The sequence below is a fragment of the Tenrec ecaudatus genome, chromosome 3 (genome assembly GCF_050624435.1).
Source record: "Tenrec ecaudatus isolate mTenEca1 chromosome 3, mTenEca1.hap1, whole genome shotgun sequence".
Lineage (NCBI taxonomy): Eukaryota > Metazoa > Chordata > Mammalia > Afrosoricida > Tenrecidae > Tenrec > Tenrec ecaudatus.
Window position 1 is genome coordinate 197,925,139 of NC_134532.1, and position 19,519 is coordinate 197,944,657.

General features: G+C 44.8%; 1 protein-coding gene across 1 annotated transcript in view; it reads left to right on the forward strand.

Annotated features, from left to right (window-relative positions):
* Window positions 1–1,001: 1,001 nt before the first annotated feature.
* SEPSECS (Sep (O-phosphoserine) tRNA:Sec (selenocysteine) tRNA synthase) overlaps window positions 1,002–19,519 on the forward strand; it is a 41,522-nt gene continuing 23,004 nt past the window's right edge. Inside the window, exons 1-8 of the mRNA XM_075544474.1 lie at window positions 1,002–1,157; window positions 2,075–2,229; window positions 5,707–5,825; window positions 6,089–6,247; window positions 8,770–8,923; window positions 13,277–13,379; window positions 19,013–19,142; window positions 19,273–19,364. Of these exons, the coding sequence (XP_075400589.1) occupies window positions 1,044–1,157; window positions 2,075–2,229; window positions 5,707–5,825; window positions 6,089–6,247; window positions 8,770–8,923; window positions 13,277–13,379; window positions 19,013–19,142; window positions 19,273–19,364 (1,026 nt within the window). The 5' untranslated portion in view covers window positions 1,002–1,043. The remainder of the gene's footprint in view (window positions 1,158–2,074; window positions 2,230–5,706; window positions 5,826–6,088; window positions 6,248–8,769; window positions 8,924–13,276; window positions 13,380–19,012; window positions 19,143–19,272; window positions 19,365–19,519) is intronic.

Here is a 19,519-nt window from a genome sequence, read left to right on the forward strand (position 1 = left end):
CTCCAGAGAACGACATATTTGATAATAGTGAAAAAGGTCGGTGAAAAGAGAAAGACCGTCCAATCAGGTAGATTGAGACAGCGACTGCAACCGTAAATGCCAACATCGTGAGGCTAGCACAGTATTGGAGGCGTTTCCTTCTCTCGTGATGTGATTAGGGTTACTTTGAGTCAGAGCTGACCCAACAGCACCAAATAGCAGTTCTTTCTCTGGAGTCCTTAGTGCAAACAGCCTGGCTCCGAATCCCAAAATGGACAGTTTGAATTCACCCAAAGGCTCCGTGGAAGAGCGACCGTGGCAATCTACTGCTGAAAGGTCACAGCCATTGCAAACCACAGGGAGCACGGTTCCGTTCCGACACGCCGGATACCATGCGTCGGAGTCTACTCAACAGGAAAGTTTTAAACCGTTTTTATTTCAGTTTATATTCTGGGAACTCTTCTAGAAGCTTCGGATACTGTGGCAAGTGAAAAATAAATATCCCTTCTTTAGGGAGTTGGCATTTCTAGGGGGGAGACGTCAATAAACTGTCAGGTCAGTAAGTAATAAGGGTGGATTAAAAACATCTGTAGTATGTAAATGAATGGGGGGTTGCTTATATGGGACTGTCCAATAGAAAGTGCTAAAATATATGCAGGGAGGTTGAAAAGCTCTGTACTCCGACACACCGGCTCTCAGGCAGGTTGGCGCTGTCACAGCCGTCAGCCTTCCGGGGACTGAACGTGGCCACGCGAGCCGCCGTCCTTCCGGAACTCCCGGGCTAGAACGCGAGGGCGTAACTGGCCAATCAGACGCAGGGAGGCGGGGCTACGTTAGTACCGCCTCTTCCGCCCGCCGGAGAGGGGCCGGCCGTTTCGACTGTCCTGCGCATGCTCAGCCTGTCGGCACGCTCGCCCTCTCGGCGCGCGCTGGAGCTTGAGCGAAGCGCAGTTTCTTGGTCCAACGCTGCACCGTACCGTCCAGGAGGCGAGTTGCATCCTGGTTCCGTCGGTTCCTCGGGGCGTTTGGTGTCCCGGGCACCGGGCGGCGCCGCCACCGCGGTCATGAACCGCGAGAGCTTCGCAGCGGGCGAGCGGCTGGTGTCACCAGCGTATGTGCGGCAGGGCTGTGAGGCCCGCCGCTCGCATGAGCACCTGATACGGCTGCTTCTGGAGAAGGTACCGAGGTGGCTGTGGGTCCCTCCGGGCCCGCGCCCTTTGCTCCTGCAGCCCTGACTCCAGAGGGTTCCTTGTTGCTTAGTCCACCGCGACTGAGGTGACGCTGACTAGGGGCGCTTAGCGCCTGGCCACCCTCGCCAAAGCCAGCTGATTGAGGGGATTTAGGACCCACGACCTTGTTCTCACGCTGGGATTCAGAAAGGAGGGGCGGCCCGCTCACGCAGGTCTTGTTTACTGAGAGGGCAAAGTCCGCGCCTGCCCTTTTGTTTCTTTTTCACCCCCACTCCCAAGGGCGCAGGGAACAACACTATGTTTGCACACCACCAAATCACTCCTGCCCGGATCCCAATAACCCCGGCCCTGACACCTCAAAGCTATGCCACCCTGACGCGCCCAGGCTTCTTCGTGAGGGAGAAGGAATAAGCCAAGGGTCAGTGAAGGTTTCTAACCAAACCACTCACCGCCATCCGTCGATGGCGACTGCTAGCGACCCTGTATATCGGGCGGGGCAAAACTGCCCCTGTGCGTTTCCGAGAGTGTAAGTCTTTATGGAAATAGCAAGCCTCCCTTTCTCCCACGGAACTGGGCGACGGTTTTGAACTGCACACCTTGAGGTTATCGCCCCAAAGGCATAACCACTGGGCCACCAGTGACTGTAATTCACGGAAACCTTGCTTGGAATCCGAGTCAGCGTCATGACGTGCAGCCGCCCTCGCTTGTCTCAATCTGAAGATCATTTGTAAATCAAATATGCCCAACTTTAAAGGATGTGTTTGATGAGGACCCTTTCAGATCCCGGGCTTAGGTGTTGGTTGTAGAGCAAAATGCACATGGAGATTTAAGCATGTTTCCTAGGGGTTAAGGATACTTCGGAAACATAATTATAAACTGTGTTGTCTTGTTACTGTTTTCTGAAGGGCAAGTGTCCCGAGGATGGCTGGGAGGAAAGCACACTGGAACTCTTTCTGCAAGAGCTCGCCATCATGGACAGCAACAACTTCCTGGGCAATTGTGGTGTGGGAGAAAGGGAAGGGAGAGTGGCCTCCTCTTTAGTTGCTCGCCGTCATTACAGGTGTGTTTTTAATGCTGTTACATTGTTAGGTGCCACCGAGTGGCCTCTGACACAGGGACCCCTGGGAGCAGCAAGCATGAGAGACTGCCCAGTCCTGCACCACCGTCACAATTGCTGTGTGGGAGCCCCGTTGTTGCAGCCACCGTGTCATGCCATCTCATTGAGGGTCTTCATCTTACTCGCTGGCCTTCCGCTTGATCAAAATCGATGTCCCTTCCCAGGGAGAGAACGGATGTCCAAAGTGGGGGAGGCTCAGTGTCGCCACCCTAGCTGCTAAGGACTGTTCGGACTGCACGTCTTCCAAGGCAGATTTGTTTATTCCGTGGTGCATTTGATAAGCTTCCTTTAGTCATCGTCCAGTGTCCCACGCATGTGGGGGATTGAAAATAACCCTGGTTTGGGTCAGGTGTACTTTTGATCTCAGAATTACAGCTTTGCTTTTTGAAAATGTGGTATCTGAAAACCTGTCTTTCTCCCCCTGTTTTTCATCCAAAACAGGGGTGAGAGTGCCCACTTCTTTTGTATTCATGTGCTTCTCCAGGGAGATGGAAATGACTTATCCAGACCGGTGTGGGGGCCTGGCTGGTGTAGTGGGTTACACACGGGGCTGCTAAGCACAAGGTCTGTCATTCGACTCCGCCAGCCAGTCTGAGGGAGAACGATGAGTCTATCTCCTTCTTTCAAGATTGGCCATCTCAGAAACCCTTGGAAGCAGTTCTGCTCTGCCCAATAGGGTCACTGCAAGTCAGAATTGACCTGATAGCAGTTGGTGACTCTCTCATGTGCCAGAATCAGGCAGTTAACAACACTGGTTCTATGTCCTGTTAAGAATGCTTAATAAACCAAACCCGCTGCCTTGGAGTTGATTCCAACTTGTTGTAACCAGCAGGGCAGAAGAGAACTGACCCTGGGCTTCAAAGACTGTGAATCTTAATGGGGACAGATCGCCCCATTTTTCTCTCACAGACAGCTGGTGGGTTTCATCCGCCAACCAGCCTCTCAGCAGCCGTGTGCTTAATCGCTGCCACGAGGGCTCCTTTTGGTTGTAGTAGATGTAAGAAAGGGTCTATTAAATTTAATGTGAGCTTGCCAAGCCACTTTCCCCCTTGCGTGTTATTTCAGAAAGCATCTCATCAATTCTAATAGTCATTTGTTATTGGTTCCAAATATGCTAATTTATTTCTCTGTCTGCCAACCTCTCTGTGAAATATAGACCCTTTTGAGAAGCCTGCCTTCCGTGATTTTAAATCAAGATACCGTAGATTCTATTTCAGTCAAAACCATTGCAGTCAAACTAGTCATCATAAAAGAAGGCTTGAAAATATGATAACGAGTGGGCTGCTACCAGGCCTGCTTACACATGCGAAGAAATGCCTTGAACATGTGATGCTTTGGGCGATTATGAAGTTCAGTAATAGTGTTCTGTGGTAACGAGTGCATAGTCACCACTCATCTTATTATAGTTCTCATCTTACTATAAATATTCCTCATCTTACTATAAATTCTCAACGTGGACTCACAGGACAGAGGGAGTTTTGATTTTGAAGAGTGTTCAGGCATCCGTGGTGTGTGTTGTTAGGTGGCACTGAGCCACTGAGCTAGCTCCAACTCACAGTGACTCTGTGTACACAGGACAAAACACCGCCAGATCCTGTGCCTTCCGCACAAAGGGGCTTGAGCCCCTTGTTGCAGCCACTGTCTCAGTTCACGCATCAGGGGTCTCTTGCATGTACAACCCCTCCAATATCCGACTCAACTGCCTTTGAGTTGATTCCAACTCACAAGGATCCCATAAGACAGTCTAGAACTGTCCCTCTGGGTTTCATAGGTTGTAAGTGTGTATGGGAGTAGAAAGCCTTATCTCCCAAGGGGTGGCTAGTGGATTCAAACTGCTGACCTTGCAGTTAGGTTTGTAGCCCAGCACATCACCCACTGTGACACCAGGGTTCCTTTCATGCGCAGTATCATCTCCGATAACCTGAGTGGATTTTCACACGTTTTCAAGGAGTGTATAGTTCTTCTAAGATATTAATTAATGCTGTTTGAAATTTTAACATATTTGCAGTATTGAAACAGTACTGGACAGGTTAGGAACGCATAGCAACTCTATAGGGCTGAGTAGAACTGCCCTTGTGGGTTTGTGAGACTGAAACTCTTTATGGGAGTACAAAGCCTCATCTTTCTCCTGCGGAACAGCTGGTGGTTTTGAATTCCTGACCCTTCATTTAGCAGCCTAACATGTCGCCACTGTGCCAACCAGGGCTCTCAATGTATAGCATCGTCTAAGTTAGCATGTGTGGATTTGCACACATTTTCTAGGCATTTATATCCCGTTTAACACTAAAGTTCTTTGAAAATTTAACATGTTTGCCATATTTGACACATCATTGCTTCCCACTGATACTGTTTTAGCCCCTGCTCTGGCTAGGGCAAAAGAAAAGGAAAAAGACATGCTACACACATTAGAGTTTTCCATTGCTGTGTGGCTTCAGGCAGTCACATACAATTTTGTCTTTGCTCTGTGGGTCGCCTTGGCAGAGTGGTACTCTGGTTCTCATGTCACCCTCGCAGGGCGCTGTGGGCCGAGAGTATAGTCATGTAAAAGTGCATGTGGACCATCCATCCAGGATGACACATTCCTCTGGCTGGCTGATTGACAGCCTCTCTATGTAGCTTGGGCTTCCCGCCGCCTCACAGCCAGATTTGGTGAGGGAGCCCCAAAAACATGCCCATCAAGAGGCCAGCAGGAAGCTCTTAAGGCGTCTTAGGACCTAAATTCGGAACTTCTGCACTACCATTTATGCTAGACCCACCTGGCCAAGAAAGTCTCAGGCCAGCCCAGGTGCAAGTGGAGGAAAGTTCGACTCCATCTCTTGGCGTGAGAGTAGCGTGGGAGTGTAGAGAGGCGCCTAACAGCATACTCTATGGCAGTGGTTCTCAGTCTTCCTAATGCCACGGCCCTTAAATACAGTTCCTCATGTTGTAGCGCCCCTCCAACCATAACATTATTTTAGTTGCTACTTCATAACTGCAATTTTCCTTCTGTAATGAATTGGGCGACCTCTGTGAAAGGGTGGTTCGACCCCAAAGGGGTCACGACCCAGAGGTTGAGCACCGCTGCTCCTTGGAGTTTTGATTTTAGTGGGCTATTTTCAGAGTCTGACTGTGGTTGAGTTGGCCCTGAGTCACGGTGACCCTATAGGACAGAGGAATTGCCCCTCTGCGTGTCGTATGCTGTCATTTTACCCGGGAGCTGATCACCAGGTCTCTTCTCTGATGGGGAGGCTGCTGGGGCTTCAAGCTGCCGGTGTTTCACTCGTGTTGTGCCAGCAGGGCTCCTTAGCCGAGTGGGAGCCGATGAAATCTTTCCGGAACAACTCGACTCTCGCTGCGGGTGTGCTTGGGTTCTTGCGTGCTTGCAGGGTTTACTTGGCAAGTGAGGGTGCTTGTCCGGTTACTGGCCCATTGTCTGCTTAGGTTTATTCACGGAATTGGACGATCGGGTGACATCGCTGCTGTGCAACCCAAAGCCGCAGGCTCGAGCCTTCTGAACAAAATCACCAATTCTTTAGTCCTGGACATCATAAAGTTGGCTGGTATGTACCCTGTGAATTGGCCCACTAGCTCTACGTGTCTTTGCCTGAGTCCTTTTATTCACCTCTCTGCCCAGCAAGGATCTGAGTAGGTTTTGAGAAGATAAGCATAGACAAAGATTCTCAGGGAGACATGGAAGTCAGCTATGAGTCCATAGTGAGGCAGCACGGAAAAGGAAGCAGGAGGAGGACCCTTCTCATCTGTCAGAAGAAGGAGACCGATTATTTCAGTGGAATAACTGGTTCGTTTTTTTCTTCACTCCCAGGTGTGCAAACAGTGGCCAATTGCTTTGTTGTTCCCATGGCAACCGGCATGAGCCTAACCCTGTGTTTCTTAACGTTACGGCACAAGAGACCGGGAGCAAAGTATATTCTATGGCCGCGGATAGACCAGAAGTCCTGCTTTAAATCCATGGTCACTGCAGGTAAGAGGAGACACAAGTCAGCAGATGTTTTCAGTGTCACAGCTAGACATGTCAAACTTTTTATATCAAGCGGACAATGACATTGGTTCGGAACCCGTTTTCTGCCCTTTAACATGAGAAATGTTATCGCGTACCTTACCGGGTTGTTTGGAGGATTACATTGGATGACATGGAAATACTCACAGTCCCTGGAGCGTGAAAGGTGCTTCAACAGTATTTGGTGCTCCAGCGTGTGTGTGAGTGTGTGTAGGATGCAATACAAATTACTTGAGTGAATCAAAGAATAAGGGTACAGATAAAGCATAAATAAGACAAAGCTTTCAATTGTTATTTCAGTATCTTGTCTTGCTTAAGCCAACCCTAGGCTATACATTCTAGAATTTAAGCTATTTTTTAATAACTTTAGTATGAAATATAATGTGAACAGTATTAGACTATAAATTAAAGGCTATAAATCATCTTAAAGAAATTCATGTAAAGGGATTCATTGAAGAGAATATAATAGCAACTGATGAGCTTTGAAAATATACAACACTAACTTATTTAAGTGCCGTAAAGCTGTCCGTTCTATTAATTTGTATTTTTTTAATCCTGGAATTGAAAACAATACTTAGGGAAAAGATTGCCATATTGGAGAACTGGAAACCTTTTTTCCAAAATGTTAAGATTTGGATTTTAATTTAGAGTTTACCTTTTTAGGATAATCGGTAGTCATAGGACGCAAGATAGCTGTATCTAAAAAAGACTTGCATCTTAATTGTTGGTGAGCAAAACTAGATGGGACCTAGAAATTATTGAAGATTTGCTGTGTCAGCTTTCACCCAAACCACAATCAAAATAAGAGAAAAGCTTCACACGTGATAGATAAGGGGAGTGTTTCACCATACCAGTATATCACTAACAATAAGACTACAGAATGGATGCAGGAAGAAAAAAAGATTGCGTCTAGAGAATTTGAGAAATAATTGAGAATTAGTTGTTTGGGATTGTTTTTGCTTGCTTGTTTTCATAACTGAAGGTAGAGAAGTAAAACTTAGCCATCTCTGAATCAGTCTATCTGAAAAGGTAGCGGTTGATATTTTTAAAGTGGTCAAGGTTTTATATTTCTCTATATGGAAATGAGACAACTAGATGGGAATTCTACAACAATCGAAGGAAACTCGTTGCCTTTTGCTTTGTTTTACATTGCTGACTGACCTTGGGGAAGCCCTCTGTCTGAAAGGAGTTAAGCTAAATTGATTTTAGGTCCCTTACATCTTAAATCCATGAATTTAGCGGGTTGCTTTGGTATTTGAGAAAGCTGAAGATCTGATTACATAAAAAGCCTATGTGTAAAGAAGACTTCAGCAAATAACGGTGCCTTTAAGCTTAAGGTGTAACCATTGTCCCAGGTTGATAGTTTGGGAGTTCGTTAAGCCTGGATTCCATGGGGAACTTGAAGTCCTGCTGTACATTTCCCTTCCCTTCGATCACTAGACTTCTGTAGGATCTTTGATCAAAACATTAATAGTAGCCAGGCACTGTTCAGCTCTGGTCTCTTGGACAGAGACTTGCTGCAACTTGAAAGGTTAGATGAGAAATTTGGAGACAATAAGTTAATGATGGTGGAATAATTTTTAAAGGAGAGAATGGTTGTACAACATGAAGAATATGATACCTGAATTGTATTTGTAGAAATTGTTGAAATGCTCTATCTTTCCATGATAAAATGGAATTAAAAACAAACAAACAAACTTCGTGTGCCATCTGGACCAAGTTTATTTCCTGCCTAGTGTGTAATACTTGCGTACGAAGATCTAACTTCTGAGTATTCATATCACAAAGTGCTTTGTTATTGAACTACTTTGTACATTATTTAGTGGCCATATTAATTTAGAAACTTCAGTTTTGGGACACCTAAATATTTCTTATAAAAGGATACATAATTGTTACTTGGGGGGCAGATTATGTGCTAGCTAAGGGAACTGTTTCATTGAAAAATTGAAAGCAGTTTATATATTTAAATCACTAAAAATCTGTAAGCTATAGGCCCTTGATTCTTAGGTTACTGGAATCCAGTACATGTGTTTTAGAAGTGAAACATGAAGTTGATGAGTATGATTTGTTTCCATTTTTGAATTTTGCTGTTTATCTCCAAAATAGATAAATATTTTCAGAATATGAGCAAGTCTTCTTTTCTGTCAACTGAAATTGAATTGGACTCTGATCCTTTTTCCTTATCAAAATCTATGTTATTACTTAGAGATATTTAATTCGCATTTGCTGTCTTTCCCAGAATTATTCCCATATCTGAGTGTTGACTTGACCTGTGGCCTTGATTGTGGTCTAATTGACCTTTCCATTACTTTTCCTGGCTTTGGCTATTCCCAGTCTTGAGCTGGGTTGTTATCAGTAGAGGAGACTGCATTTGGCTCTTAGAAGTATTTAGAGCTCTTGTGTGGACCGGATGTGCTTCCTGGAGCTGCAGGCTCCTTCCTGGTTTTCATCTGCACTAACCTGTTGGGTGTGCTTGGCTTGGTTAGGTTTTGAGCCTGTGGTGATAGAGAACGTCTTAGAAGGAGACGAGCTGCGCACTGACCTCAATGCTGTGGAGGCTAAAATCCAGGAACTCGGGCCTGATCGTGTCCTGTGCATTCATTCCACTACATCCTGCTTTGCTCCAAGGGTGCCTGACAGGTAAGTGATTTATGAATATTGTCTTTTAGATGTGCAGCAATCTTTTAAGTTAAATGCATATATGTTAATTTCCAAATATGCTCAAGTAACGTTCGGTAGTAAATAGGTGCAATAAACGGCATGGGAAGCAGCCACGTCTGGCTGCCTTTGGCTGCCCTGTTGCCCTGAGGTGGGGTACGACATGCCTCCATCCTCCATCTTTCTTTACCACTGTGACACCAACTGCTCCTTCCAGCTCTCGGCTTCTATGCTGTGTTCAGTAATTCTTTGCAATGGCCACACAACCCAGAAAATATTCACAATTACAGGGAGTCATGAGGGAGAATAATAGGTTACCACAAGTCAGGATCAGTAAACAGTAAGGATACAGTTATTGGTCTACAGAAACGCCTTCTCTCAGCCAACAACCAGTTCTCTCTGGTCTTAAGCCTCTTGGCTACAGGATCCCCTGGCCGCTTCCTTCCTGGATCAGGAAGCTCACCTGTTACTCTTCTCACGGAATCATTTAGTCTCCATGCATAGTCTCTGGTGCCTCTGGGCTCAGCCTCCACCACTCAGACAGAGAGCCTGGTGCATGCTCTTCCAGCGATCCCGGCCGTTCTCTTTCCGTCCAAGACGGTTCTGGCACACAGAGCAGTGCCTTTGTTGGAGGGGTGTATTTTGCCTTAGCAGACCGATACCCATGTGGGAACAAAGCATGGTGACTTCTGTAACGGGAACACCCTCCGAAAGGGGAGTCATAACTGCAGGCATGGAGTCCAGAATCACGACACATTACACAGGGAAGTATGGCTAGAAGGACCCTGTTAATGGATTACATCTCAGTGGGTGAATGGGCTGTCCTAGGGGAATGGACTGTTAAGTATTATTGAGAGTTGGCTCTGACCCTTAGGGACCCATTGTGCAACACAGTGGCGCATCCTGGGCCTGTGCTGTCCTCGCAATTGCTGTGTTGAAGCCCCTTGTTGCAGCCATTGTCCATCTCATTGAGGATATGTCCCTTCTCCCTGTCCTGTACTTTATTCCACATGGTCTTCTCCAGGCACTGGTTTCTCCTGGTAACGTGTCCACAGTGTGTGGAACCAAATCCCAGCCATTCTCCCTTCTAAGGAGCATTCTGGCTGCATTTCTTCTGAGATAGATTTGGTTGTTCTTCTGGAAGTCTGCGGCACTTAAGTATTCTTGGCAACACCATGATTCAAATGCATTGATTCTTCTGCGTTCTCCCTTGTTCACTGCCCACCTTTCCCATGCATATGATGTGGTTGAAAGTGCAGTGGCTGGGGTCAGTTGCTCCGCAGTCCTTGAAGTGACCTCTCTGCTCTTCAACACTTAAGGAATCTCGGGCAGCAATTTGCCCGGTACAGTATGCCTTGGATGTGAGTGTGGTGAAAGGCTGAGCTGCCTGATGAGAGACCTTTTAAGCTGAGGAAGATAACAGATTAACCTGTGGGCAATAACACATTGGACTGGGAAAATGGAGTCTGTCGGGATGGCTCCAGCTCTCACTGACTGTGCGTGTGTACGACAGTGAAACTGCGCCGGCCTCACGGTTGTTCTTAAGTCTGAGCTCCTGGTTGCAGCCTTCCTCTGGCTCTCTACCAAGTCTCATGTCTTTCTCCTGGGACTGGTCTTCTGACAACAGGACTGAAGTACGTGAGATGAAGCCTCACCATCCTGGCCTCGAAGGAGCATTCTGGCTGTCCTTACAGGACAGATCGGCGTTTTCTTTTGGCAGTAATGGGCAGAGAGCCTTTTATCACCTATGTACATGCTGCCCATTTCTGTTTTCTCGTTCCTTTTTATTCATGTGTCATTTATTATTGTTATTGTTAATTGGGATTTAACACATATATCATTTGAAATATTAATCATGTCAAGTAGAATGTTCAATTGCTACCACATTTTATGTGTTTTCTCATTCTTTATCCTGCTTTGGATCTGTTCATCTTTTCTTCACCTCATTATTTACTAGGAATTTCTTTCTTGAGCTAAATAGTTGACTTGCTGGGCTTCACCATTATCTCCACTTCTGGTACCTTACAGGTAGTTTTCATGTAGAAATTGTCAGTTGTAGCATACTTTAAATGAAAAATTTTAGGATCATTAACTTTCCTATGAAAATTTTTTTATTGAAAAATTAACTCGGATGCACACGGTGACTGCTTTGTTTCTAGTTTTGACAACTCTGTTTGTTTCATTTGGCTTCATTTTAACATTTTGAACAAAACTGTTAATAATTTGTAAAAACTCCATCCATGAGGCATAAAGTTCCATTTTGGCTTTAATTCATGGACTCATTCAATTTGGCAGAAATGAGTGCATGTTAGCTTTTATTAACGCAGACAAATTTTAAAAGATGTTTTTAAAACCATTCTCTTGAAAATTGCTTTGCTATGTTTAAGACTCTGGACTCTTAAAAGATTATATTGCATGTAATGTATTGTGATTAACTAATTACTGACTAATCAGATATTGGAATTTATATTACGATGCTGAATAAGTATCTTTATTCTCTCTTCAGTAATTCTTCTATCTAGAAACATTTTAATGTGGTAGAACCACATTGAACACATTCCTGAAATAGTATGTGGATACCCTTGACCATCGTTTGCTTCTGGTCTGCTTTTGACGGATGTTTTTTCAGTGTTTATAGTATGCCTGGCGGTGTTAAATACTTTATATGTTTTAACTTCCGTGAAGAAAGAAAGTTTCACGTTAGCAAATTCTCATCTGTCACTGTTTAGTGCTATTAGGTACTAAACATTTATGATACGAATAAAGCGTAAGAAAATGATGACAACTATTACTCATGATCAGTTTAAATTTTTGGTTTTAGTTCTTTCTATTGAGCCTAATTCACTTTTTGTCTAAATTTCAATGGTGGAATATATGTTTTGTCTTTGTGAATTCATTGGATAGAGAGTGGAGTGGAGGGAAATTGTTAAAAGAAGTGCTGGGGAAGAAAGTGTCGTTTCTTCCATCTAGTAAGCACCTTAAATTAGCTTGTGAGTTAGAATAGATTTGACTCACATGGGAAGGCTGCTTGCCTTTCATGGAATGCTTTTTCCATACACCAAATATTAGCAGATCTAATCCACTAAGGGTGTTCAAGGCTACTCACGGCGGCTTTTTTCTTTCTAAAATAGCACTTTCATGCTGATTCTTTTCTTTCAAGGAAGAGCGCTAGTAAGAAAAGCTTTTATTACGAGACAAATGCTCGAAAGTACTTCTTTTAGTTTACGATGAGAATGCGTGTATGTATACATCCCCACCGTGTTAAAAACCGCACCAGATTAGTTTTAGTAATAAAAGGGACCGCTGCTTGGATTTGTGAGGTTTCCGAAAACGAGTAATAAAATGGGGTCTTAATTCGTGGAACTTGCAGGAAGCAAATTGAAAGCTTCTTTACAGTTGAACATACTAATGTGATTCCTTAGTTTAAAAAGCATATTAATGCTTATCGCTAGAAAAAGATGAATTATACATGACCAAGTAATAGAGGTTTTCAATGTATGTTGCAGATATATTCTTGCGGAAAAGAAGCTTTATTGCTCACAATGCTTTCTTCTGAGTTCTTTATATTGTAGAAAGAATGAGTTTTTACAACTACTTACACCCCGAGAGTTCATTTTCGTTCCGTGGCCTGACCTTGCTCTGTCAGACGCACTCTATCAGGAACAGTGTTTGGTTTGGGGTAGGCCACCTGTTAGCTTTGCTCTGATTGAAATGTGCTGCCTCACTTTGCATAAAGTCAGACTCTCCAAGACTCTCTATAGGAAAGGTATCAAATGAAAACTGAAGTGGATTTAGAACCAGAAGCTATTTAAGAAATTCTCTTTAGCATTTCTGTTGCCAAAAAAACATTAAAGTTATTTTGGTACTAAAGTATCTTAATGTTACATAATTTTTAATGCATAAAGAATGTTGGAAAATGTATTTTCCATGTTTATAAGCTCATGTTGAATGTGTAATTTTTAAGGTTTCTGGATGTGCTAATTATTTTGCAGGTATTAGCTGTATCATGGTAACAGCCAAAACTATTTAAAATGAGCCTCTCACCTTGCAAGAGGGACATTACAAATAATCTGCTTCGAGTTGTTTATCGTGGATGTTTTACAGTGATTGAAAAGCTACTGTATACATGGTTTTGTTTAGATATGTACCTCATTAAGTGGTAGCATTAAGTGTTTTTAAAGATATTTTAAAGTTCCTGATAAGTAGGTCTGAATTGTTGAATTATAGACGAGTGCACTGCAGCAGAACTTTCTTGTGTTTGTCATCTTTTTCCCTGGTGTGCAGTGCTTGAGAAAGCTGGAGCACATGTCTGTGTGTTGCATATTGTGTTTCTAGATTGGAGGAGCTGGCTGTGATGTGTGCGCGTTTCGGCATTCCGCACATAGTCAACAATGCTTACGGCATGCAGGCCTCCAAGTGCATGCACCTCATCCAGCAGGTAAGAGACTTTAAAAATGTGTGTCGGGAAAAGTGGGTTTTAGCATTTCTTAGGCTTATTCTTAGTAAAAATAGTGAGCTGATACTCTTTCCCTGGGAGAACATTGGAAACCTGCCTCTGGGTGGCAGTCCTCATTCTGTGGTGGCGTGGGGGGCCCACTTGTGGCGTGGGTTGTCCAGAGTCAGCACAGCCTCCAGTGCCTTAGTTTTCAACACTAGGAGCCTCGTTTCCTAATATACTGTGGTGTTTTAAAAACTGCTAGTGTTGGTTTTAGTCCACATTTCATATTTAAGGAGCTACTTTGTCTTATTATCCTAGACCTCAAATGTCTTTATTTGTAAAGAATCAGGTTTAGTCTCTGATTTGTGTTACGGGGATACCAGGTACCCACAGCATTTCCATGGCCTTCTCCAGCGTGGTTCCGTGGACCCTAGCTAGTAAAATGGTTTGTTTTGAGTGTGCTGCTACATCTTAAGGAGTCCTGGCGGCTTAGTGATGCAAATCAAAAGGTTGGCAGTTTGAACCCATCAGTTACAGGAAGTCTGCTGTCAGCGTCTGTAAAGATTCCGCACACCGTTACAGTCTTGGAGACCCACGGGGGAAATTCAACTCTCTCCTACAAGATCACTATGAGTTAGCGTGTTGACATTGGGGAGTATCATCTCTGATATGTGCTTGGTTGTGTGTGATATATGTATGATTCATATGATAGTAATAGCTTATTTGCTAGTAGCAATAAATGATTTGCTTACTTACCTCTCTCAGTCAGAGGTTCTGTGTGTTAGGATGTATCAGAACTTGGGGTTATTGAATTGATTCCAACTTACAGTGAGCCAATAGGGCAGGATAGAACTGCCCCTGTGGGTTTCCAAGACTGACTGTTTATGGGAGTAGAAAGCCACATCTTTCCTGTGGAGCAGCTAGTGGGTTCAAACTGCTGACCTGTGTTTAGCAGCCCAGTGCATAATCCACTGTGCCACTAGGGCTTCTCTGCTTTAAGTAACAGAGATGCAACTCAAGTGGTTAAACAAAATAAGGAAATCACGTAGCTTCTGGAAAATGGGGAGTCCAGAGGGGCTGTGGCTGTGTGCATGGCATATTGAGTCTCTTAGATAGTGCTAGGGAAGATGCTGCATCCCTTCCCAGTGTTCCTCACCCTCTAAGGCGCCGTGACTCTTCCAGACTGCGTTCGGGGAGTTGCAGTGGTCGCCCCGGAAGGCTGTGTAAGTCTCTACCGAGGGGATGTGGAAAGCCAGGCTACTTCAGCGACTTCCTTTTGCTTCTCCTCTCCCCTCTTTCAAACATTTTAGCAGCCTTTAAAAGTTTAAAAGCTTGGGTTTTACTAAAAGTTCAGAAACGTAGGGAAGGGATAGAATATCCTTCCTAACCCTGTTACCTTAATATTCTTCTCCTTTCGTATGCTTTTCCCATAGGCTAATCGTGTGTATGTTTAGTTACACTTTGAAAGTTTTGCGTTACATTCCTGTACTCTACATTTCAGTAAAGTCTTTATATTGTCATTTTAATGGTTCCCCAAACCATTTAACGGTTCCTTTTATGCCAGCCTTATTTACTTAACGCAGAAGGAGTCAGTGTTCTCATGGTCAGGTCATATTTTTAAATAGTGGGAACTGCGGTGGCTGATTTCAGGAGATTAAATCTGAAAGCAGAGGAGCTGCAGGATACACTAAGAGAGAAGCGCCCAGGTACAGAGCTGATGACACCTTGTACCTCTGCCTTTGTCATCATCTCGGCACCTGGGGCAAGGTTTACTAACATGCTAACTAGAAAAGTAAGATGATAAGATGGGGAGTCAGTAGTTCAGAATTAGCTAGTGGGTTGTCTTGTTGCAGGTCTGTACTGACTTGCAGAATTGAAACGCTAACCAGGCCAGTCCATGAGCATTTCTCCCCCAGACGTTAGCCCTCTCGTAAAGAGGTTACGGCACTGTTGCTCTAATCCACAGACACCAAACCAAACTCCCCCTGACCCTATAGGACGGGGCAGGACTACCCCTGTGAGCCCCCGAGACTGACTATTTACAGGAGTAGAAAGCCCCATCTTTCTCCCTTGGAGCTGGCGGGTGGTTCAAACTGCTGACCTTGCCGCCACAGCCCAATGTGTGGCAACTACACCAGTAGGGCTCTGAATCCAAATAACCAACTGAAAAAGCCAGACCCATTGGCATCAAGTCAATTTTAACTCATAGTGACCCTCTAGGACAAAGTAGAACTGCTTCTGTGAGTTTTTGAGACTGTAACTTTTTTCTTAATAGTTTTATTGGCATATTCACATAACATATAATTGAATCATTCAGTCATATTAACAAGAACTGTTCAATGATCACTACAATCAAATTCAGAACATTTTCTTTTCATACTTAATGTTGTTAGCTCCCCATTTCCCCCAGCCTTCTCCTGCCATGCCCTTAGGTAATGATTAATCCAGTTACAGTCTGTATAGGTTTACCTATTTGGATTTCATATACAGAAAATTGGATAAAACACAAACAGGAAGAAAATTAACAAAAATGGACAACAACAGCAAGAAAAACCTCAATGGAAAAGCAAGCAGAAAATGTTAAAAACTGAAACAACTTTAAAATGGGCCAAAGGGAGATCAAATGATAGTTGCTACATTTTAATCTAACTATATCTGCCTTAATTGGCTTTACAGTTCCATCTGTCTGGTGGCAGGCCTGTTCACGTCCCTACACTGTGGTCAGAGGAGGCTCTCCAGAGACTCGATCCATGTGAACCCAGCAAGTGCATTTTGGGCTTCCACTGTCCTCCATAACCGTATGCAAACCAGGTTCTCGAACTTAAACTCTGATACCATTCCCTCAGTTGGATTTCGATTTTATTATTTGCAATTCTTGGCTCACACATCGGCTAAATTAATGAAATTGGTGGCATAGTGGTTAAGAGTTGGGGCTTTTAACTGCAAGGTCAGCGGTTCAAAACCACTAGCCACTGTGTGAGAGCATGATGATGCTTTCTACCCTCATAAAGAATTACTGTCTTGGAAACCCACAGGGACAGTTCTGCCTTGTCCTACTGGTTGCTGTGAGTCGGCAGCGACGTGATGGCAGTGAGTTTGAGACCTCACTCAGAGCAGCCGGGGGCTTCCAGCTGCTGATCTTGTGGCTGACAGCCGACTTGTAACCACTTTGCCACCGGGCTCCTCGAAAGCAAACACATCCTTAATTGTTGCTGAGGGGTAGCTGCTGCCGCCCCTGCTGTCTAAAATCTTAGTGTCAGCTCTGCCCGCAGTAACGGAATTGATTCCGATGTGTGCTCTAGATGGGTTTCTGGGCTATTATCTTGATGGAAACCACCGCAGGTCTTTCTTTCGTGGCACTGCCTGGTGGTTTTGAGCCACCAAGCTCAAAGTCAGTGGTCAAGTTCAAAGTGTTCAGGCCCCCGGTGAACTCTGAAGCTATTCTCAGCAGTCCTTGCTGCTTATCACCACCATTTACTAAGTACATTTGCCGGCATCAGGCTCGGCTTTCAAAGGTCATTCGTTCTAGCACTGTGAGATGTGCCTCTTTGTCCCTTTCTCCCTCGACAGAGGCTAGTGGGGTAGTTGGACTGTCTCAAAGCCCCTGCACACAACACAGTACGTGTATCTTGTTCAGGGCGGCTCCTGAAAAACAAAGTTACGGAAACCACAAAGGCTTTTTTGTTGTTTTTGTAAATGAGAAAATGGTGTTGCAGTCAGCATTCAGTTAGTGAAGGAAGGCCTGTAATACATGGTGTCCAACTTTCTTTTATGAAGGGAGTTGACCCGGTTGACTCGATGCCCTACTGTCAATCCCACCCAGACATGAAGAATGTAGGGTCTTCTTTGCCTAGAGATGTTGGGACAGACTCTGGGAGGCTGGGGTCATGACACAGAGTGGCAGGTTATGGGTGCTCCGATGTTTGTCTGGGAAGGAACCAGTGAGTAAATACAGGAACTGGCAGCAATCCACTAAGCACTTTTGTCGTCCTGGTTGTCCCCTTGGCTGCTGGGGTGTTTCCTCCTGGGCGTGTAACCCCTGGCTTGAGTGTGGAACAAGGCACTTGAACCACTCGTTTTTGGATCTGACCCATTTTTTCTGGTTTAGTGCTGAAGGGTTCTAGCAATGCCAGGGGCCCTGGCATTTCCGGTCCCAGTTTGGTTTCTCTGGAAGCCCATAGCGACCCTTGTGAGTTTCCCAGACTGGACATCGTTCTGGAAGTAGAATGAGGGCTTCCTCTTTTTCCTGGGGGAGTGGCTAGTGGTTTTGAACTGCTGACCTTGCTATTCGTAGTTCAACACATAACCCGGTAAACCACCAGGGCACCTTGGTGCCTTTGACCTGCATTTAAATGGTAATGAAGCAGCAGCTGTAACTGTTAAACTTTGTTTTTAAGCCCTGTTACTTGGCTTGTGTCCATTGTTTATCCCATTAGTCTTAAGTGTACTCTCTGTTGTGTGAGGTGGATCCCTGCGTATTAGGAACTTGGAGAGAAGAGAAAGAAGGGCAGGATTCAATGTGACAACCTGTGAGAGCTACCTGCGCAGTCTGCCCACCTTTCCTGCCTTTGCTGCCCCTGCCTGCTCCCGGGTCTGGTCTCTTAGATTAGGCCAGCTATCTGCTCTCTCATCTCGCTGAGATACGGCTGTGCTGTGCAGGAGTGCCAATGAAGGTCAAAGGCAGTTGTAATAGTAATAGAAATGTAGGTAGTGAATACAGATGGAAACCGTGGCACCTGATAAGGGGGAAATAACCTATCTGAGGTGGAGTTGAGATAGTATCTGTATTTTAAGAGGAGAAAATTGAAGCACAGTAGACAGAAGTTCACATACTGTGTCGGACAGGGGCCCGAATGGAGTTTTTCATCTCGTCAGTCAGCATTCAGCTTTATACCAGGTTATACAACTTTCACCTATAGCTCATTGGCAATGGCATGAGATCCTCAGAGCTACAAGGAACCCTAGGAAACGTGAGTTATCCATTGCTTTTGGAAATTGCAAGATTGTACAAATAGAATTTCCATTAGTGTATGTTAAGAATTAAAGTTTGCATTCTCTTTTGTTATGTGAGTGGAGGTAGCAGCAGAGCGTGTTGCTTAAAGTAGACAGTGCAAGTATCGAATTAGCTGATTGGCAGCTTGGGAAGCTGTTCGGAGTATGTTCAGTGGCGAGGAGGCAGAATCTACTTGATGCCAGTGGATTTGGCACTGTGGGTTAACTTTTGGACTCACTGAGAAGGCTTATTCAGGACCCACTGTTGATGTTGATTGTCAAATCAGACCACAGAGGGGAGGCCGACACATGAGTCCTCCTCACTCCCGGACCTCATTCCAAGATGTACAGCTCTGCCTCCATGCAAGTCCCCAGAGGAACTGAGGCAGGAGCTCTCATGAGGACGAGATGACTGAAGCAGGTTGTCAACGAGTAAAGTGCCGCTCCAAGCCCACAGGCCACCATTGTAAAATTATCTGTAATATTTACAAGCATTTTATTGGCACTGCTAGAATCAATGTAAATTTCTGTTTGTGATTGCTTGGATTGTGTTAATAGAATGCATTGGTTTATAGAAGTGGTATGCCGCCTATGTTCTTGCAACCACTAATAATGCCGTATTGTATGTTGTTTGATTCTAGGGGGCCCGGGTTGGTAGAATAGACGCTTTTGTTCAGAGCTTGGACAAGAATTTTATGGTCCCAGTAGGTGGCGCTATAATTGCTGGATTTAATGATGCCTTCATTCAAGAAATCAGCAAGATGTATCCAGGTAAATAAATCATTGTTTCTCCCCTCCCCCCCCCCAAGACGCGGACCCCAACAGTGGCTGCTGTCATACATGTTACTTTCCAGAGATTTTGTTCTCTCCTCAGAAGGTAATTTGTTCATCCTCATTGCAGGCAGAGCTTCAGCTTCCCCCTCGTTAGATGTCCTTATTACTCTATTATCACTTGGATCCAATGGCTATAAGCGGCTGTTGAAGGAAAGAAAGGTAAGCGTTCCTTTTCTGTGTCCAGCAGTCCTGTTGACTGGAACCCTCAGTAGATCGTGCAGAGACTCCATGGGGGACTTGCATGGAATGGCAGCCATCTTCGGGGTTCTGATTGGTCCCAGTCAGCCTTATCTACCCAGGTTCTGCGGAACCTT